A 22383-nucleotide genomic window follows, 5' to 3' on the forward strand; every position below is an offset into this window, starting at 1 on the left:
CTCAAATGGGCAAAGTTTGCAGCAAACAGAATAGATTTGGGGCCAAACAGAAGACCAAGTAAAGGGCAGAGATTATAAAGCAACTTTTCCTAAGAGATTTCCGGGGAGGGAGGGAGGTAGAAGAAATCATTTGGAGGTCTGATTTTCTTAGCTCGTAGGCCATTCTAAGATCTTCCTGTCAGACATTCCAGAAACTTCTCACTTTGAACATAAAGAATCACCTGGCCCTTCTTCCTCTTAATTTCCAAAGGATTTGCATCATCTTTGTTTAGTAGACTGTGACCCTCTGGTTCTTACAGCTCACTGAACCATAATCCTTTGAGCAAACAGGTGAGAAGAAAAGGACAATAAAACCTGAGCCCAGGTGCATTCTCGCCTTTCAGCTATGCAGGGTGTCCCTCTGCTGGCCCTGTGAGGCGGGTAGCAGAGCTGGGATCCAAAGCCAGAGCTGTGGTCAGGGGGATTGTATCCAGCCTGTGCAGAGGCCGCCTTCTCTTTGCCTTGAGATTCGGCCCACCCAGTCTAGCAAGGGCAACATACCGTTAGTTCCCTTCCGAGAAGGGAGGAGAAGAGCGGAAGGTGGCCTACCTGGGCATTCTTCATTGCTGCAGATCCACAGGCTATTTCGGCAAATGCTATTGGGGAGAGAAGCACAGGTCATGGGTCATCGTGCAAACACAAGGGCACATGAACAGATCTAGAGCCCATCACAGATCCTACAGCCCCCAAAGGGAGAGATCTGGGGAAAAAAAGGAGCTGGTACTAGGGGGATCTTTATGAGGCTGAAGGTGAAGAGCACAGGGCTGTGGCCAGAGGGGTCTTGGAGCTAAGGCCAAGGGGAGAAACCCTGATGGAGAGATGAGAGGAAAACCTAGAGGACCCAATGTTCCTGAAAATCCACCCAGCCCCTGAGCAATGAAATTCCTACCCCCCCAGCTGCCCTCCCCACCTCCAACCCCCCACCTCACCCCCTATACAGCTAGGAGAAGAGAGGACTGCTGAAAGGTGTACCATGCAGACCCCCCACTGGGCAGCCCATGGAGGCTCCTGGAAGACAGCCCAGCAGGAAAAGACAGCAAAGGGAAGAGGCCTGGAGATGGAACAAGAGCACTTATGTCTTCAAGGAGAGAACGGCCTGTGGTGTGGTGGCTGTCATATAGCCCTTCTTCAGAAAGACGCATTAATTAAAGCGTAGTTTGGAGGGAAGCTAGAGACAATGTTTGCATGTAAATGGTCCTTTCCTCCCCGCCCCCTCCTCTCAGCCCATCCTTCCTCCTCCTCATTGATTGCCCCACCCTGGCATCTCAAACTCTTCTCCCTCCTGTCCCTCTGCCCAGACTGATCCTGTTGCACCTGCACCTGCCTCTCCTGCCATCCTCTTCTTATCCGCCCCCCACCGCAGTCCCTCCCAGACCACACAGCGCAGCCCCAGGTACCAGGTGTGGCAGTCCTGTAAGAGGGAGGCGCCCGGAGGGTACCGTTGCCCAGCATGCACACAGGAACACTCAGCACTTCCCACGCAGTGGCCTTCATCCAGGAGCTGGCCCTCTGGGTTCAAGGGCATCAAGACAAAGACTCAACTTATCATCATTACTCATCTCACAGCTACAGAATCCCTGTGGGTGATCACAGCTTTGGGCTTCTGCAGGAAGCTCAAAGAACCTGTTCTGTGATGTAGCTCCTTCCCATTAGTGGGGGAGGGGGATTATTCATCTCTCTTTTGGCAAAGAACTGGGGGAAAGAGCCTTGCCCAAGGTCCACCAGTGATGAAGGCATGAGCCTAGGCCGAGAGCTTCTCCCAGCACGCTTGAAGAACTTGTTGTATGACTCTTACCTTTCACATTAATGCAATGAAAAAGACAGCATTATTAATCTCCTGGCACAGATGACGAAAGGAGGCAAGAGTTGTGTTCAAGATCTTCCAGTGGGGAAGCCATTAGTCAAAACACACAGGCCTCACTCTCAGTAATTAAACAGCATTTTCCACCAAAGCCCACATGGCCCCTCCTGAGAAAAACTTTCTAGTGCAAAGTTCTTTTTCAGCTGAGGTCATATGGCAAACCCAGGAGACATTTTAAAATATCTTTCGCCCAGACCGGTTCCCTGACACTCAACTGAGGATTTGTTTCTACTCAGATCAGGTCACGTGCTCCCCAAACAAAGTCACTGTCGGAGCCCAGCCTGTCCTTCTGTTTCCTAGACACATGCGCTTTCATGGATATAGTACAACGGGAAAACAGAAATTAAAAATAAACACCAGCTCCATCCCGATCAGTCGGTACAAAGACTTCTTAAAAATAAATAAAAGGCTTCTGATTTCAGCAATGGGCAACAAACACAAGTGGCCTTCATCTGGCTTCCCCAAGCCAAGGGCACTGAAAAGGTCTCGGATTTGTGAATAAAGTGAGAAGTTTGTTACCGGGGCAGCTGCAGCCATCTACACATTGCTCCTGACACACTTCTTTGACATGAAGGCTCTGGCAAGTTCTGGTGCAAGGGGACACGCACTCCTTGTACTCCATGCCAGCAGGGCATGCTGGTCCTGAAACGAAAGACCCAAGAATCTCCCAAGAGCAGCTCCTTCCCAGAGAGCACCTCATAAGCCACACCATACTCAGACCCTCTATGCTCTTTCGTCTAACCCCTTCTGTCTTCAGGGCTCCAGGGACCATCTCCACCCCAATGGCAACCCAATGGCCGACGTGCCCTCCAAGACCACAGTGCAACCACCCCTCCCCTGAAGGAACATCTTCCTTCTTGTAGGGCTAAGACTCAGCAGGGTCACCTGGGACCACCACCCCTTCCCCCAGGTCATCTGTTTTCCACTAAAGGCTTGGTATTTTGTTGTTGTTGTTCCCCTATGCTCTGTCCTTTCACCTAAAACCCCCTCGAGGTAATACCAAACTCCTCTGGGTTAAAATAAATGTCCTCTTGGGGCCAAGCAAAGGGTAAGTGGTATCTTCCATCACATCCCTCCTCTGAAGGCTCCCCTTCCTCATAAAATTGGCCTCAGTCAAAGGCCCCACCCAGCACAGGGTACACACCATCCATGCCCACTTTCCCTGCATGGGTGACATGTTCCATATTTATTTTCTACTGTGCTGCAGGACTATCTTCAGAACCTTATCACCTAGGTGTCTGTCCTCCCACCGCTGGACCCAGACCTCCTGGGCAAGAACTGGTTCCCCTCCTTTGTGTCTCAACCCTATGGCTGATTGATGCTTAGAGCAGCTCATGAACCGCAACATACCGATGATCTTTCCTGAGCTTCACAACATCAAACCATTGCTCTAAACCTCTTCTTCTCCAGGATGCCACCAGGCATCTCCCCCCACCCTATCTTCAAAGACCTAGAAAAAACAGCCACTCCATCTTACAGAGGAGAAACCAGCTGCTAATAGCCACCTTCTCACACCCCCACAGCAAAGATAAAAGCTCTAATTTATAAGCTGAAAAAACACACACTGAAAAACATGTGTGTGGTGTAAATATTTGGCTGGCTGTTCTGTCTCCATCAGCCAGAATGACCTGTGTAATTATTCCAGATTGTCCCTCTGCATGGCTTGTGATCCATGGAAAGTTTGGGGAGAGAGGAGTGTCCTTACAAGATAACCACCGAAGATCCTACATAATTACGATAATTTGGGTATGGTGACAGTGACTAGGGACCTAGGAAGATTGGGAGATCCAAACCACAGGTGTCACGAGGTCAGGTGGAGGTAAAGGAGAGCACTGCACTACCAGGAGGAGAAAAGGCTGGTTTAATAAAAGGGAAGGGCTCATATACTGAGAGCCCGCCAAGCTCTGCAAGATCACGCCGCCAGGGACAGTGTGGACAACTCCCTGCTCCTCATCAATTCAGACTAGCAGGCGGTGAAGACGTGACTTGAAATCAGGACAATTGAGATCTCCCCCAAAGGCAGGGAAAGGTTTTCCGAGTCCAGGGAATAGATTTCTGGAGGGAGTCACGGATGCTGAGGGAGGCTTGGCTTAGAACAGAGGCTAGTGGGGACACCTGGGTAGCTCAGCAGTGAGCATCTGCCTTCTGCCCAGGGCGTGATCCCCAGGGGCCTGGGATTGAGTCCCACACCAGGCTCCCTGCTGGGGAGCCTGCTTCTCCCTCTGCCTGTGTCTCTGCCTCTCTCTGTGTGTCTCTCATGAATAAATAAATAAAAATGAAATAAATAAAATTTAAAAAAGAACAGAGGCTGTTGGACAGGCCCAGGAAGGCCTTCCCAGCTATAGCCTTTAAGGGAAGGGATGCCCCCTGTGGGCCAGCCGTCCGTGATCAGGTGGCCCAGGCACAATCGGCCCTGTAGGCACTGGCCAGTTGGGGTGTGGCAAAGGTCCAGGATGGTGACACAGCCCAAGGGCTTCCCTGGGGACACCCCAGGACAGACAGCACTCAGCCCCAGCTGGGAGCGTGGGCCACTGACTTACGGCAGACGCTGTGGTCGGTCCAGCCGTACAAGACAATCCCCTGCTGGGCACAGGCCCGGGCGTACTCCAGGAGGACCGCACAAGGGCACTCCATCCCCTGGACACAGGTGCACAGAGTCCTTTCACACAGGGCGACAAAAGGCTCAGGGTCCACCAGCGGGTGGCAGCGGGCAAACACCGAGGCACTCTTCAGGAGCTGGCACTGCTCCCACAGGACCTGCAGGAACGAGAAGCCAGGCAGTGAGGACAGCACCCATGCAGCCCTGGCTCGACAGTGCGTTGGATTAGTGCCCTCCTGAATGTGGCTCCGTGGAGAGCCAGCCCCGCCAGGAAAACCAGGGAAGCTCCATCACATAGGCACCGGGTAGGTGCTTGTCAACATTTGTCAAATTAAACAGCTGTATCCATCAAAGCACAGATGTTGAACTCATGCTACAAGAAGTGGCTGGAGACTAAAGTTACTTCCCAGACTGAGCCCTGAACATGCAGAGCCCAGGGTCTCTGGACAGCAGCAGCAGGGGGGATCCTAGGCAAGCACAGAGCAGAAAGGTGCTGGGCACCGACCCAGGCCATCAAGGAATGGCCATCGGTGTCTGCTTCCCACTGACCTAGCCTCCTCTTCTCCCCGACTGGGTCTTCCCCACCATACAGGAGGAAATGGTACAAGGAGTTTCATAAAGCAAACACTGCTGAAATTCAAATTCAGTGTATCTGGGGTGGAGTTCAGGGATAGGTTTTCCAAATGTTCATTAGGTGATTCCTGGTGGCAGACGGGATCAGTTCTCATCAGCAAACACAAGCTAGGATTCTCAGAAATGTCCTGGAGATCCTCTGCCAGGTAAACACTCCTACATATTGTACTTGTAAACATCTCTGCATTCTGTGTTTTAATGATTCTAAATGCACATTTACTTTTTCTTTTTTCTTTTTTTGCAATTTAAAATCTCTGAAGTTGGGAGTCACAGTTTTGGAAGTCATTCCCTGTGATCTCCTTATTTGCTGCAAATAAAAGTTTTCTTTACGTAACAAAATAAATCTCTGAAGTTGGAGTGCATCTTCCAACTGATATTACACTTCAATTGGCAGCAGCTGTTTTTCTTCTAGACTTGAGAATGGATTCTGGAATCCCCTCCTACAGATTTTTATTCAGCCACTTTAATAACCTGTAAGCCATCTAGCTGCTATAATAAATCCTTTTTATTCCAATTGTCTAAAGTGGAATCTCTTCTCTGCATCAGAATATTGACCAATACAAAACCCCAAAGAGAATCTATAGAATGCATAAAAGGATTAGTTTTTAATTTGTTTACTATATTTTTACAGGAAATCAGGTCACTGAGTTGAATAATCACTGACCCTGATAATAGGCCTCCTGCTGTGATTTCTCTCCCTCTCTCTCCATTATTTTCTGCTTTCTTCTCTCTGTTCCTCAGCTTTTCTTAGTGGCAGATGGAACAATGACATGTCTGGGACTTGACACAGTACAGTATTGTCACCACAGGTCCCCCCCCCCCCCCACTGGGGCATCAGCCCTTTTATGCATAGACATGCTCCCTGAGCAGAGAGGTAGTGAACAGACTTCAAACCTTCAGTTAAGGGGGTGCCTGGCTGACTCAGTCCATAGAGCACGTGACTCTTGATCTCAGGGTCGTGAGTTTGAGCTGCACGATGGACATGGAGCCTACTTTTAAAAGTAAGTAAGTAAATAATAAAAACTTAAAAAAAAAAAAAAAAAACCTTCAGCCAAAAAGAAAGAAGTAGAAAGAAGTGCAAGAGCATTTAAATGGAAGGCTGAAAAAAATAAATAAAATAAAATAAAATTTAAAAATAAAATAAAATAAATGGAAGGCTGAGCCTTGAAGGATAAATCAGAGTAAATCAGTGTGAGTAAAGGGGACAGTAAAAAGGAGGGAAGAAACGATCTGTTTCGAAGGGAAGGAAATCGATCTGCTCAAACCGTACAGAAGGATGGCCAGAGCAACCAAGAGCCAGGGGTCAGGACTGAGGGGCTCTTTTGCATGGAGGGACCATGGAAAGCCCAGAGGGACAGCGGTCTGCTCCAGTGCGGCTCACCACCCACAAGAAGCGCCCTGGCCACACCAGGGATAAGCTGCGTCCTCGGGAAAATCCACGCCCTGCCCACAGGGACTCAGAGTCTGGCATCAGCACTAGGAAGCAGGCAGAATGTCACAGCTGCCCCAGTCCACAGCAGGCCTGGGTGTGGGGGCCTCAGAAGGAGGCCCAGGGCCCCGCGGGGTGCCCAAGCAGTCAGGTGTGGCTGCACCTGTCAGAAAAGCCACAGCAGCCTGGGCTGGGGGATTACAGACCTGCGGGCAAAGACCACAGCGAGCAGCTCCTCATCTCGGAAGCCAGCAGCTGAGAGCGGCTGCTCCCTCCACGACTCCACCTTTCTGGCTTACCTGCCATCAGGTTGGACACTCCACAGCCACCGCAGGCTGAAGCCCGGCCTGCCACCTCCTGGCGATGGGGACTGAGGCAAATCTCCGCACCTCGCTGGAGAGGGGTGTCCTTGAGTAACATGGGAATGATCCCAACAGGCACTTCGTGCCCTGAGCAAGCCAATCGATGAATGAAGACCCACTGTAGTGGACCAGGGGACCCTGGCCACCGAGGTCTTGCCGTTTGCCACCCCGGGTATTTTACACAGGCGAACCCGAGGTTTCTGAAGAGCGTGCCAAGAAGAGTCCTGCCCTGGACTTATTATAACTTCACGGCTCCAGATCTGAGTTTTGCCTCTTCCACCTGTGTGACCTTGGGCTATTTTCTTAAGCCCTGCTCCTCTGTCAAATAGGGATGACAGTTCCTACATGATGAGATGGTAGAGTGGAGATTGAATGAAATCATACGGATAAAGGTTTCACCAAAAAAATGATGACTCCGTATCATATCATCACCGAGGATCTCCTGGCCACCAGAGAGGTCCCTCCCACTGTCCCTTCTGCAGTAGGCTTGTCCTCCAGAATGGCAGGCAGCTCAGCAGCAGGACAGAGGGCATCTTTGTCCCTGTCCCCCTGTATCCGCCTGGGGGAGACTGGGCTAAATAGGGACAAATGGTTGCCATGATAACATGATCACTTTACTAGTATCTTAAGGACATTGCAGTGAACAGAGGGGCTGCTCTCATTAATCTTTTATTTGAGAGGCTCACACTGCTCCCAACCAAAGTGGGTTTCTTTCCAGCGGGGGGATGGAGGAAGGGACCCACTCTTCTTTGCGATAGGCAGGTCTCAGACTCTCCTAAGGCTCAGAGGAGGACGCTGAGGCCTATGTCCAGTTCTTTCCATTCTGCTACATTGCCTACCCCATGAGATATGCCCCTTAGAAAGTGATGTTCCTGGACTCTGAAAGGGCATCCAAGAGTGTCCCCGGAGAGGGCCAGATGCTCAGGCCCTTGCCTACCTTTCTCTTTACTCACAACTTGGAACAAAAAAAAAACAAAAACAAAAACAAAAAGCCAAAAAGGCAACACATGAGTTTTTTCTAGTGATGCTGCCATCACCTGGGCTGTAGGACAGTGGTCTGGCCATATCACAGGACACTCCCACAGGGACAGGGACCAGGCATCTAGGGTTCTCACCAGCACAGCACACCGTCAACCAGAGAAAAGAAGAGACCCAGGAATCCAGGCATCCCCTTCCACTTTGAGAGCACTATGGGGCAGAGTCCAGCATGGCCCATCTCCAGCTGGCCCAAATCTGTCTGTTCCCTGCTCAGAGGAAAAGTGGGACCAGTGCTCCAGCACATTTCCTGGGAGGTCCCTTGAGATATTAAATGGTTTACAGAAAGCTATAGCAAGAAGGGTGTTTTCTGCTTATTCGCCTGCAGGATGGGAGTGGATTTCTGCAGAAACAGCCACCTCCCTCCTTAGAACAATGCCTTTGGCCTTTATTTGTGCACCTGATAATCTGGCTAGGATTTCTTTCTCAACAGAGACAAACGGAAAAGTCTGTCTTCCCGTCTTGCTCTCTGGTCTTCCTCTGCTCTGCTCTGGCCTGAAATTGGCTTGTTGGGGTAACCACAGTCTGAGGGCCTCACAGTGGAGCATGGTGGCACATCTAGCTTGCTACCTCTGCCTCCCGGCCTTCCCTGCTCCACCGCAGGTAGCCCCGCAAGGCCAGGCCAGGTCCTGAGACAAATAAGTCTGAGATGGGGCCCACATCATGTCCTCTCAGACCCTGGGGAGAGATGTTGGCAGGTAGGAGGCAACCAAACCTTCACTCAACAAACACTGGACATGTGGCCTCAAGGTCTCTAGCATGTGCCCAAGTTAGTAAATAAGGCAAATCTGACTGTTCCCACCTCAGCTTAAAGGGCAAACTTCTAGCTCCTTAGATAGGCTGCAGGGCCAGCCTGTCTTCCAGGATCTGATCCTGCTACTCTCCAGCTCATCCCTCCACCCCTGCTCCCCATCTCACACATCATCAATGTCCCCAGAGCAAATGAAGTTGTTTCAGAACCACCTCGGCACCCGCTCCCACACACTGGCCCTGCATAAGCCTGCAACACCTTCAGAGAACATACAGCTCCTCAGAGAAAGGCAAGATAAACAGTCTTTCAGATTGGGAAACTGAGGCATGGAGAGAGGAAAGCATTCCTAGATCAGTAGTTCACAAAGCGTGGTTGGTCCAGAAAACCCCTATAGACTCCCAAAATCCTTCCAGGGCTCCAGAAGATCAAAACTATTTTTATAATAATACTAAGATGTTATTTGGCCTTTGGGCTCTCACTCTTTCATGAGTACACAGTGGAATTATCCAGAGGCTCCATGATGATAAGTGATCACACCACAGACTGACTACAGACACTGATGTGGGACTCCAGCTGATGTCTCTTAAGCAAGATAGCAAAGATATTTGCAAAACTGTGAAACAATGCCATTCTTCTCTCTACCCAATTTTCTGTTTGGAATTTTTACTTGCTTTTATTTAAAAGATACCATCTTGTTAAATATAATGTGTTCATTATTTTTAAATGAGTATGTTGTAAATGTCTCAGTTTTATGATCTAATATAGTACATATCAGAAGATAATCCAAATCCATCATCAATAGGTAATCCATAGAGAAATCTCTTTCACATCTTCTATTATTTTTAAGAGTGTCAGGGGGTCATCAGACTACGTAGTTCACAAACTACTGTAGAGAGGAGGGTTCGAAGCCTGATTCCAACCCACACGCCAGTCACCTGTCACCAGACCACAATTTACATGGTTTTCCTCCCTGCCCCCATCCTCCCCATCTGTTTGCTCACACCAGATTAGACAACTGTAATACAGCAGATAGAGCACAGGTTTTAGAAGCGTGGTTGTACTACAGTCCCAACCCCATCACTTCCAAGGTGTGTGTCTGCATTTCTGTTTCCTCCCCTATAAAGAAGCCAGCTGGGAGTAGCCACAACTAAGTTTTGCCCAGTAGGATATAAGCAGAAGGATCATGGGGTACGTTCCAGGCCACATCCCCTAAAGGACAGGGTACTTCTTTTTCAGCCCCTTCTCTTCCCACTGTTGGGATACGGTTGTGATGCCTGGGGCATGAGCTGCCATCTTGGGCCATGAAGTGGAAGCTCCATGCCAACAACAACAACAACAGAGAAACAAGACCAAAGGACCCTGGATCTGACACCAAGGCTTCCTGTGCTGGCCCTGGATGTCCCACCCGAGCTTCTTTAAACCAAGAGAGAAATGAACTTCTATGTCACGTAAGCCGTTGTTACTGTAGGTGGCCGGTCATTCACGGCAGGACCTAACCCTAACACAGACAGTGATACCTACAGAAGCTGGTTGCTGCAAAATAAAACTAAATGACCTGATACAAGAAAGGCAATCTAGGGCTTATAGTGATTGTCACTGGCCTGTTGTCAACAGCAGCCACACAGCTCGAGAATGGCTTCTCCTCAGTTCTCTGCTATACTGTTTGTGCAGGGACACGAGCGCCAGTCAGCTCATGTGCACCCTTCCAGCATGTCCCTGACTCCAGGGCCCAGCATCAGCTGCTTCTATCTTCCTTCATCTCTGTCTGTGCTGCCAGAGGCTGGCAGGAGGGTCCAGCCCCAGCTCTGTCACCCCATGACTTCACCCTGCCTGGGTGGCTGTGCAGACCCAACTGCAGCCCAACTTAATCACATTTGCAGTTCATTAAAGAAGTCCAGGCCTCTCCCCTGGAGATGCTGAGCTGGTTCGAAGGGGGTGGGAAGAGAAAAGCAGCACATATCCCCAGCCGCAGAGGGGCCAGGGGCCGGGGAGGAGAAAAAGCAGTGGCAGGAGATCTAAAGCTTAGCTATTGTGTTTGTTCCCAAACAGCTGACAAAGGAGAAGGGAGGGGGCATTCCTAGAACTGAAGTGAACAAAGGAAGGAGAAGCTAATATATAAAGTGCAAGATTGTTCATCCAAGCCCTGATCTTTCCAGCCCTGGGGTGGGTGCCCTGCTACTGCTACTGGAGGAGGTCTGGAGGCGCCTGGCGCCCGAACAGGTCCAGAGTGGTGGGTTTAAGAATTCATCCTCGTGGCAGGGCAAAGTTTGTCATTGGTCAGCCAGCAAAGGATGGATGGGGGAGGGCTGCTGATTCTATTTATATCTTCTGGCTGGCCTGGGACTCCCACCCACATTCCAAGATCTGGCTTACAAAGCCCCTGTGAAACTGGTCGATAGATTTCCACCAAATGGGTGTGGGGTTTTTTTTGGCAGAGTTAGACATTCCTCTATCTGAGATGATTGGGGTACAGCCCTCATGAGAAGTAGGGTAATAGTAGATGTGTCACAGAAGTCAGTCCCCATATCCCAAAGGAATTTCCTTACCCTCTACCCGGTCTCCTGGGAGCTATCTGAGCAATTGTCAGGGATCAGGGCAGGTCTCAGCAGGCTGGCAAGACAAGGGCCAAGCACCATCCCCAGACACTCTGGGCTCTGTCCAAGCCCTGAGATGGAACCACTCCACTCATCCTGTTCCCAGGAAGGAAAGATCCATCAGCTCCATGCTAGTAGCTGATCCCTTGAGCCACTATACCACTCACCATTCTTTTGGCAATTCTACTGACCCAGGATGGCATTTATGTTGTTCTTTTTCATGGCTGTTTAGCTTCCCATAGGTGTTTGTCCCTTGAACAAGACTGCAGGTCCAACCTGTGCAGTTTAGTGTCACCCAAGCCCCACAGAATGTCTCAATAAACACGTACGAATGGGCACTATTGGATTCTTGCCTCACCAGGGGGAAGGAAAAGGGAAAGAGAGCCACTTAAGGAATATTTTGTTAAAGGATTGTGAAATTGTTATGTTAGGAAGGCATTTGAACTGAAAGCTTGAGTACTAGGACCTCATCTGATCCTCCTCAAGGGTTTGTCAGATAAGTACTACTTGATGGGAGGGAGGGGGCAGGGGGAGATCTCTGAAACCCTGTGGCAGCCCCTGATCTCTGCTATAAGGCTAGATCCTGAAAGCACACTGGTCAAGGTCACCCCCATCCCACCACAAGCACACAGGCTCACTGCCCCTCTGAGTTATTATAAGCCTATGATTCCTGACATCGATGAATCATAGATGCAGACACCTGCCTGAGGCTGTTGCTGCCACTGGGCAATTGACCACTGGACGGCCGAATGATCAGTGGCATCCTCAGTCTTCTTAAGAAAGACTGGTCATCTTGAGGACCAACTCTGGGGAGGCATACAGAGACAATTCTTGGGCCTAGAGGCCTAAAAGTGGCCTCACATTCAGATTGCAACAGCAAAAGCAGGAGATGACCTTCCCAGTCAGGGTGGGAGCGGGGAGGTGATCCTGGCGGGGAGGATGGCTGCAGCAGTAGCATTTCCCAGTGGAAGCGAAGTCAAGGTCCTGGCCACTGAGAATAGGTCTGCAGGGGATCCCTGGGTGGCTCAGCTGTTTAGCACCTGCCTTCGGCCCAGGGTGTGATCTTGGAGTCCTGGGATCGAGTCCCAGGTCGGGCCCCTTGCATGGAGCCTGCTTCTCCCTCTGCCTGTGTCTCTGCCTCTCTCTCTGTGTCTATCATGAATAAATAAATAAAATCTTAAAAAAAAAAAAAAGAGTAGGTCTGCAGGTCACTCCAGTGCATGGTGGCAACATGTGGAGAGGTTATCCTTCCCACTGTAGACACCACACACGTATATGTACACTCTATGCACATGTCTAATGTTTATTATGGTAATTTTCCAACAGGCAGTGGTAAAGTGCCTTGAGGAAGAGGCATCTTTTTCTAATTAGCAAGAGCATTGGATGGACTAGCTGCAGCCTTGGGCTTCCTGTTGTAGTGAAGACTGAGGACAAGGACAGGATCCAGGATCCCTTTATAAAGTTCAGTCAGTATCCAGACCAACAGAATGGGAATTTAAAAAGAAAAAATATATAAGGCAACCTAAGAATCTTCTTAAAATGTTCATTGTGTAGTAGAGTTACTTGCAAATTAACATCAATTATCTGAGCATTTGGAGCTTGGGGCTTTTTATTACTAGGTCTGCACCCTGAGGTCCAGACTCCAGCAGTCCTGCCCTCTGTTTCAAAAGCTGGGGGGAAAAAAAGCCCTGTAAATCTGCGTGCAATCAAACAAGCCATTATTTAGTCCCAGGAGAGAGGCTCAGGGGAGTTTTGTTGGCATAACAAGGAAACATTCATCCCCTAGGTATAAGTAATATGACCTGGATCAGAATAAGCTGACTCCTTGCTACCAGCTTGGAAAGAAGGGAAAGCACCAGAGAGTGGGGGCATAGATTTCTCTCAAGAAAGTTCTTAGGTCAATGTCATCTTCCCCCCAGAACCCTCTGCCACTGCAAATGGTCCTTCGAGCCACAAGGACAAGCACTTGTGAGTGCTGCCCATTTGCCAGACCTGACTTCTGAACCCTGGGGGAGCCCTGGGGACCCAGCAGGCCTCTGAACAGTTCCGAAGCCAGCACTAATCACCTCCCAGGAGATGAGTCCTTGTGCTTCCTGGCCAATGAGCGCCGCTCCGGGCTTGGGTGAACACAACCCGATTGGCTGAGACAAAGCCAGGTCTGTCTGCTGAGGTAAACAACCTGACACTAGTTCTGAGCTTAAAGAAGCCCATGCCTTGGGAGGTCTGGGGTGCTGGCGGGTGTCAGCCCAGGCACTAAGAACTTGGTAACCAGTTTCTCAGGTTGCTCCCAGGACACTGGTTAGTAAGGACTTCATCGCACCCAGGAGACAAAGTGAGTAGCAAGCCTGCAGCTGGAGCCTCCTGCAAGTGCCCCTGGAGACAAACCAGGCTTCTCTCATGGATTCTTAGCCCCCACCCTGTTGTCTCCCTCCCCAAATGGGCCAGCCTGTATCAGGTTCTCCTTTGAAAATCCCCTCTTCCCCTCCCACGTCTTACAGATAAGTGAGGGGAGCCCTTTGTACTCCGAGGGCGGGGAGAATACTTGTCCAGCACTTACCCTGCGTGGTCTGCATTTGCAAAATACAGTGAGACAAAGCCCAGGCCCTCAGAAAGTCGATTCAGTATGAGAGGGCCTGGTGTGACCCGCAACCCCACCTCACCGTGGAGGCACCCCTGTCTTGAACCCTGCTCCTGCCTGAGAACACTGGAGGCCAGGACAGGGTGAACCACCTGCCAGCTGCAAAACAGTGAGTTAGGAAATAAAGACAGAAATGATCAAAATCTCTCTTCCTGCCCCTCACTGCATGTGATTCCTGGAGGACACTCAGTCTGAAATTCGCTTGGGTTACCAAGCAGCTCCAGAAGAAAATTTGGCTTCCCTCACCCACCCCTCAGCGTGGATGTGAGTAGGAACTTTCTCTCCTGGGATGCCTGGGGAGCTCAGTGGTTGAGTGTCTGCCTTTGGCTCAGGGCATGATCCTGGGGTCCGGGGACCGAGTCCCACATTGGGCTCCCTGCACAGAGCCTGCTTCTCCCTCTGCCTGTGTGTGTGTGTGTGTGTCTCATGAATAAATAAATAAAAGCTAAAAAAAAAACTTCTCTCCTTCTAACTTCATGCATGTGTCACTATCATGACAGCAGGAGGATGCCAGGAGTCAATAAATAATAATAATAATTAATAATAACAAGAACAGCTTATGCAATTGAGCCCGACCGCACCAAACACTCTACACATACTCTCCTTCTCTAATCCTTACAGTGACTCTGCATAGCAGTTACTCTCCCTATGTCTGTTGTGCGTATGGAGAAACTGAGCCTTAGACAAGGTAAGTGTCTCGCCCAGAGTTACAAAGCCAGGAAATGGCCTGATCCCAAACCCATATCCTTAGCATAATGCCAAGGCCCACAGATGAGAAAAAATCAAGGGGCAAGCACCAGATATTTCAAAAGTTTTCCTGGAAAGAAGAGTAAACTCCTCTTCCACACAACAACACCCTCCTCCCGGGTGTTAGAACTTGGTCGGCCTTAGCCGGTTGCCAGTACCGGGCTACATTCCAGGTGACACAGATGTTTACAGACAAGCCAGAAACCTAGTACCACTAAAATCTTGGAAACCCAAGAAAAAGAGGCATTTGGAATGTGCTTGTTTATGAACTGGAAATTGTGTTTACCATCTAGGCAGCTGGACTAAACATCAAGCTAGAATATTTTCCAATGCCTAACAAAGCCCTTGGTTTAGAAGATCAGATTGTTCCACGAAAATGGAAAACACGGCACAAATAACCAGCTAGTAAAGAAGGTCTCTTGTGCTAAGGTAGGAGAGTGTGTGTGTGTGTGTGTGTGTGTGTGTACACTTGTGTGTGTTATTTTGCTCCTGGAGGAGGAGAGGGCTAGAGTTTCTCTACTTCCCTGCAGAGCTGGGTAAATCGGACTTCTGAAAGCAGCTGATGGGGGATGGATACCATGGGGATAGTCCTAACCCCCAGACACATAACACCACTGACTCGGCATTTATCCATCCACTGAACGCTTATTAAGACTTACTGGAAACTGTCTCTCTAGCCCAATCCACTGAAACACACAGAGTTCTAGAGCTGAAAGGAACCCTAAGAATCCTGGAAACCATCTCCTGAGGGAAAACTCAAGGACCACAGGCAAAGATAATGAGTAGTCCGAGGCAAGGTGGCCAGAACAGCAGATAAGGGGGAGCCAGAGACGGAATTGATTCTGCTGCTTCTTAGCTGGTGACTCTGGGCAGGTACTTAGCCTCCTATGGTTTGGTTTTGCCATCTCTCTGCAGAACTGTAGAGGCCCACTGTGGCCTGTAGACGCCCATCAGGGCTGACACCCGTGGGCTGACCAGTGTGCTTGCTCCCTGGGTGGGGGCTGGGAGGTAGAGCTGCTCAGAAGCTGCTGGCTCGCAGGGGATATCTGAGCGGAATGGATGCCCTTCTAAGCCAAGGACTCACCCCCTCATGGTGAAGAGCGCTGGCTGGCAGGGGCTCGCAGCTGAGTCACTCTGCAGGCATTGCCCTCAGTCCAAGAGAACTGTCCCACTTCCCTACCCAAAGGAAGCCTACATCCAAAGTCTAACTGGTCAACCATTCAGGCTTGCCTAGCGGGGCCACTCTGACTTTCAGAGCTCCCTGAAGGATTGGCTGAGACCTCAGTTGTAAGTACATGGCCATTCATCTTCTCCACTGCCCAGCACTGCCTCTCTCACTCCCTTACAGACACTGCTCCTGATAGGTCCTCAGTTACTCCCTGCACAAGGGTGCTGACTTATAACACCTCCAAGAAACCTTGTCCCCCAGGCAGTGAGTCACTACACACTGCCTCAGTAGGGCAATCCCTATGCTGACAGGGACCTAACTTCACCCTGGAGCCATGCTGCTTCTCCTCTCTCAGCCCCAACAGCCAGATCCCAAGGGGGAGAGGGGTCATCCACTGAGTGAGGTCTTTCCCCACCTAAAGCATCATCCTCTCAACACCCCACCCACCATGGCACAAGGCCTCTCCTACAGAAGATAGAGGTGGTGGGCAGTCCTGCCCCCTCCTCTCCAAGGGGAAGGTTCTGGTAGTGGGATGGTAAGGGGCAACTCTGTAGGGGAAGAAGCTGCTCATGAGCCACCGTGTGGTTAGAAATAGGGACCATGGGGTACCTGGGTGGCTCAGTGGTTGAGCATCTGCCATCAGCCCAGGTCATGATCCCAAGGTCCTGGAATCCAGTCCCACATTGGGCTCCCTGCAAGGAGCTTGCTTCTCCCTCTGCCTGTGTCTCTGCCTCTCCCTCTGTGTCTCTCATGAATAAATCAATAAAATCTTTTTTAAAGAAAGAAAGAGTCTCAGGACAGAGGCACACGCAGATGAGAAGGAGGCTATGTGACCACAGAGGTAGCAACTGGATTGATGTGGCCACAAGTCAAGGTATGACACAGTCACTAGGAGCTGGAAAAGGAAAGATTTTCCCCTAGAGCCTCCGGAGGGAGAGCAGCCCTACTGACATTTTGATTGTGGTACAGGGAAACTAAATTCAGACTTCTGGCCCCAGAACCATGAAAGAATATGTTTCCATTGTTGTAAGCCACTTACTTGAGACAAAGTGCCACCACAGCCTTGGGAAAGTGTTACCATGCCTGAGTTGAACACCTCAGGTCCACCCTGCCCATTTTTCCTCCTCAGCTTCTCCGACTATAAAGCAACCTTCTTCCTGCTGACATGCTGGTAAGACCTTGGGGCCTCGCCCTCCTATTTACACTTTATAACAACCCTTTCTTGAACTCCTTAAAAGTAATAGTTTCCTACTACAGAATTTCAGACAGCTAGCAGGAGATGATGGAGATATTTGGAGACTAGAGAGGGCACTAGAGTGTAAAACAGAAAATTCTAGTCGCTCACTATACCAACTCATTAGACAGACCCACTTTCAGAGTTCCAGGCCCAGAACAGCATTAGATTAGAGCCAACCAGACTCTGGCCATACTTGGTTTTCAGGAGAAAAGGGGCATGTGGGAACCCTTCTTTGAAGAACCAGAGGGACCCACAGAAAGTAGGCCCACTCTGTGCCTTGATGGAGGATCTGAGACTAGATGACATTCTATCTCTTGATCCTAGAAATCCCACTCCATTCAGACCACACCCAGCCTAGGCCCTACCCACCTGCTGCACTTCATCAGAGGAGACATTGCATGGGCTGCTGGGAGGGGACACCCGTTTGCACCGTTGTTCCCCACTGCTCAGGGCCCAGGAGTTGGCAAAGTCATAGGGGTCCGAAGTCAACGTCCCTGTGGAGAAAGTTTCAGGAATGAAATTAAGCCTGACCCAGGGTTTCTGAGTGAAAACTCTAGGTCTATCATCACCCAAATCAACCTTCCATTAGATTGGTACCTAGGTGTCTGGGGTGGGGAGTACCTTTCATGCAACCCTCAGCATAATACCACAGGACACAGGCATCAGAGCTCAGCCAGTGTGTGGCAAGGGGCAGCTGGATGGGTGGGCAGAGCGAGGAGACAACATGAAAGACAATGAGGAGCATGCCCATCCATGTGGTCTCCATGTCCTTGCATATCTTTCCCATCTAGACAGAATGTTCTCCACCACCTATTACCTTGACTATTTCCACTCATCTCATTCTTTGAGGTGCAGCTCCAGAGCTGCCGCTTCCAGGAAGCCCTCCTGAACTAGTCCTGAACTAGTTCTATTCCCTTCCCACTTCCCCAACCTGTGTTCCCTCAGCAACACCCCCCTATCTTTCCATCAAGACTCTTATTGTGTTAGTATTCTTTTTGTTTATATTCGTACTCCCTTCAACAGTGAGCTCCCTAATTCAGGCTGCAGGCTGTGTCTCTTATCTGTGACTTCTTATCTGGTGCTTTGTGGACACTCAAAATGTTTTTATAAGAATGGAAGCCGAGCCCCCAGTCACTGCATCCCCCACCCCCACCCCCCATCCCCAACCCTGTGCTCTCACAACATCTGTGCCTTAGGCCTATACCCTTCATGCCACTGTCAGCTCCCATAACAAAGGGAGGGCCTGCAGGCTTACATGCCAAAGGAGATTCTTTTTTTTTTTTGCAAAGGAAATTCCTTTTTTTTTTTTTTTTAAGATTTTATTTATTTATTCATGAGAGACAGAGAGAGAGAGAGGCAGAGACACAGGCATAGGGAGAAACCATGCAAAGGAAATTCCTAATACCACTTTCTGAGTCTTCACTGCAAAGGGACTCATGGAGCATTCAGGCATATATATAGTCCTTTTGCATAACCAGGTCTAGAAGAGTGAAGCATGTTTCAAGGTCACATAATGTACTTGAGAATAGAAAACCAACTATCCTTGGGGAATATTTTGGATTACCTAAGTGGGCCTTCGATGCAATCACACATATCCTTATAAGAGGGAAGCAGGGGGAGGAGAGACAGAGACACACACAGAAAAGATGATGTGGTAACAGGCAGAGATGGGGATGATGCAACCATAAACCAAGGACTGTTTGCAGTAGTTGGAAAAGGCAAGGAACAGGTTCTCTCGTAGGGCCTCAGGAGGGAGTGCAGCCCTACCAACACCTCAATTTTAGACTTTTGGCCATGGGAGAAGCCAAAAGGAATTTAAATGTATGGAGTTTCTACTGTGTGCCAGGCATTATAATAAGTGCTCTCTGGGTTCTTAGTCACCATGCCACACAGGCTTGTCCACTTTCTAATATACCATGAGAACTCCAAAAACTTCAGATAATACCATCTTTGTATAGAGGCCATAAAACAAATATACTTAAAACTATTGTTAAAAAGAAGAAATTGAAACCTGATAAAAGGACAAGAAAATAAGAAAAAAACAATAGAGTTGAAGAAGGACCAGATTTACATTCTAAAGTTACAAATATAGTCAAGGAAATAGAAAATTCAATTGATGGGTTAGACATCATCTGGAGATTAGAGAGAGTTGAGGGAATTAGGGAGCTAGAAGATAGATCTAAGTAATGATATGCTGATGAGCCAGCTGCTGGAAAAAAGCAAAGTCCTGATTTTTAGGATTTGCTGATTTCAAACTACCAACAGGACAGTACTCGAATGTAGACATGGAAAAGACACACATAATCAGTTCTCACCAGCCAGCATGAACACACCACCCAAAAAGCAACAAACAGGAGTAGAGAGAAAAACATAAGTAAGGTAATGAGGAGGGAAAAGGGGATGGAATAAAAATATCCAACATATGTCTAACAGAAGGAGAGAAAATGACTGAAATTTTTCTAAATCTGATGGAAGATAGGAGTCCTCAGATTCAGGAATCACAGTCTCAGGCAAGATACTGAAATTAAAACCAGGGCACCTGGGTGGCTCAGTTGGTTGAGCATCTGCCTTCTACTTTAAGGTTTAAGTCATGATCCAAAGGTCCTGGAATCGAGCCCCTCATTGGGCCCCCTGCTCAGTGGGGTGTTTGCTTCTCCCTCCCCCCTGCCCTCCCCACTTGTGCTCTCTCTCTCTCTTCTCTCAAATACATAAGTAAAGTATTTTAAAAATATATAATAAAAATAAAACCAGGGCACCTAAGTGGCTCAGTGGTTGAGCATCTGCCTTTGGCTCAGGTCATGATCCCAGGATCCTGGGATCAAGTCCCAGCATTGGGCTCCCTCTAGGGAGCCGATTCTCCCTCTACCTATGTCTCTGCCTCTCTCTCCATGTCTCTCATGAATAAATAAATAAAATCTTTTTAAAAAGATATTTAAATAAAAATAAAACCTACATATAGATACAACATAGTAAAATTTCAGACTATCAAGAACAAAGAGGTGACTTGTATACAAAGCTAAAAGATATTATCTGCAATGAAATAACAACTGGACTGACAACCTACTTCTCAAGAGCAACAAGTACATCCTCAAAGTATGGTGAGAAATAACTGATGTCCTGGAATTCCATACCTAGCTAAAGTATCATATAAGAATGAGGGGGTATTAGTTCCAGTTATCACTATTACCACTACCAGACCCTGAATGAAGGGAGTACTGAGGGATGTTTTTTAGGAAAACAGAAATTGAACCTAGAAAAAAGAATAAGATACAAGGAAAAATCATGGGCAAAGAACCTATAAACATGAAGATGTATCTAAAGAAGCACTGATTGTGTAAAGCTATAATAAAAATGCTAAATTTAGTGGTATTCAAAGTGGAGGGGTCAGTGAGGTCCTGAGGAAAGAAGTAACATTTTAGGGACAACTGGGTGGCTCAGTTGGTTGGGCATCTATCTGCCTTTGGCTCAGGTCATGATTACAGGCTCCTGGGTTCGAGCCCCAAATCAGGCTCCCTGGTTGGTGGGAAGTCTGCCTCTCTCACTGCCTCTGCCCACCACTCTCCCTACTCATGCTCGCTCTCTCTCCCTCTGTCAAATACATAAATAAAATCTTAAAAAAAAAAAAAAAAGGAACACTTTAAAAGGGAGTAATAGTAAAAAGCACAAAATAAGATGGGTAATAGAAATCCAAATATATCAACACCACAACTGAATATAAAATGAATGAAAAGAGGCAAAACTTCCCAGTAAGAGGACAGGAAAGATTAGGTTACATTAAAATAACAAGGATGAGATATAGTGAGCTACTACTACACATCTATTAAAATCACTAAGACAAATGGTGTCAATGAATCAGAGCAACTGGAACTCATACATTGCTGGAAGAAATGCAGATGACACAGCCAACTTGAGAAACAGTTGGGAAGTTTATTACAAAATTAAACATATGCTTGGCATACCACCCACTAATACCACTCCTAACTATTTATCAGAGAAATTAAAGTATATGTCTACACAAAAGGCTGTACACAAATACCACCTCATATTTATTTACTATGATGGCAACTATTAACAAAAAACAAAAACAAAAAACAGAAAATAACAAATACTGATGAGGTTGTGAGAAACTGGAACCCTTGTGCCCTGTAGGTAGAATGTGAAATGGCAGAGCCACCATGGAAAGCAGTATGGGAGCTCCTCAAAGAACTAAGAATAGAATTGCCACATGATCCAGCAATTCCTCCTCTGGGTATCTACCCAAAAGAAGGCAAGGTCTTGAAAAAATATCTGTAACCCTCAGTTTGTTGCATTATTATTCACTCTGCCTAACATGAAAACAACTCAGGTGTCCATTACAATACAAATGGATAAGCAAAACATGATAGACACGTACAGCATACACTCGGGCTTAAAAATGAAGGAAATTCTGAGCTAAATGGGAGTAAGAGGTATGAACTAACGTTAAAAATAAATCAATCACAGAGATGAAAAGTACAGCATGGAGAAGAGTATAGTTAATAAGATTATAAAAGGTGGTTAGGTGACAGATGGGGACTACACTTATCTTTTTTTTTTTTTAAGATTTTATTTATTTATTCATGAGAGACACAGAAACAGAAGTAGAGACACAGGCAGAGGGAGCAGTTTCCATGCAGGAAGCCCCATGTGGGACTCTATCCCGGGTCTCCAGGATCACGCCCTGGGCCGAAGGTGGTGCTAAACTGCTGAGCCACCCGGGCTGCCCTACACTTATCTTGATGAGCACTGAGTAATTAATGTAAGGAAGTGTTGAATCACTATGTTGTCCACCTGAAACTAATATAATGCTGGATGTTAATTGTACTGCAATAAAAAAGAGACTTTCTTCCTAAGAGTTTATTGTTAATAATAGTGATAGTACTTCAGAATACCCCACTTACATGTACAATGTAAATAGGTAATATTTTACTTTCCAAGCAAATTTGTGAGCGTATGACCATTTACTTTGTGCCCCTTTGTGACTGGCACATCTGTGCCTCTGAAACAAAAGGCCTTAAGCACTTTTGTTAAATTGTTGACAAATAATCCCTTTATGCTGTTGTTCTCAAACCTGTTCTCTAGATGCTGGCATGTGTTATAAAATAAGGTGCAAATTTAGAACAATGCCTGTGTTGAAAGAAATGATTTAAACACCAAAAGAAAAAGGAAATTCTGACATATGCCATAACATAAGGATGGATTGTAAAGACATTATGCTAAGTGAGATAAGCCAGGCCCTTAAAGACAAATCCTCTATGATTCCACTAACATG

At 48.0% G+C, this 22383-nt stretch overlaps 1 protein-coding gene across 1 annotated transcript in view; it reads right to left on the reverse strand.

The window, feature by feature from the left end:
- The window catches only part of VWF (von Willebrand factor), a 138067-nt gene that overhangs the window by 99428 nt on the left and 16256 nt on the right, over window positions 1-22383 (reverse strand). Inside the window, 5 exon segments of the mRNA NM_001002932.1 lie at window positions 589-635; window positions 1437-1548; window positions 2420-2542; window positions 4441-4657; window positions 17463-17587. Coding sequence (NP_001002932.1) covers window positions 589-635; window positions 1437-1548; window positions 2420-2542; window positions 4441-4657; window positions 17463-17587 — 624 coding nt within the window.

This window comes from Canis lupus, chromosome 27, assembly GCF_011100685.1.
Source record: "Canis lupus familiaris isolate Mischka breed German Shepherd chromosome 27, alternate assembly UU_Cfam_GSD_1.0, whole genome shotgun sequence".
Taxonomy (NCBI): Eukaryota; Metazoa; Chordata; class Mammalia; order Carnivora; family Canidae; genus Canis; species Canis lupus.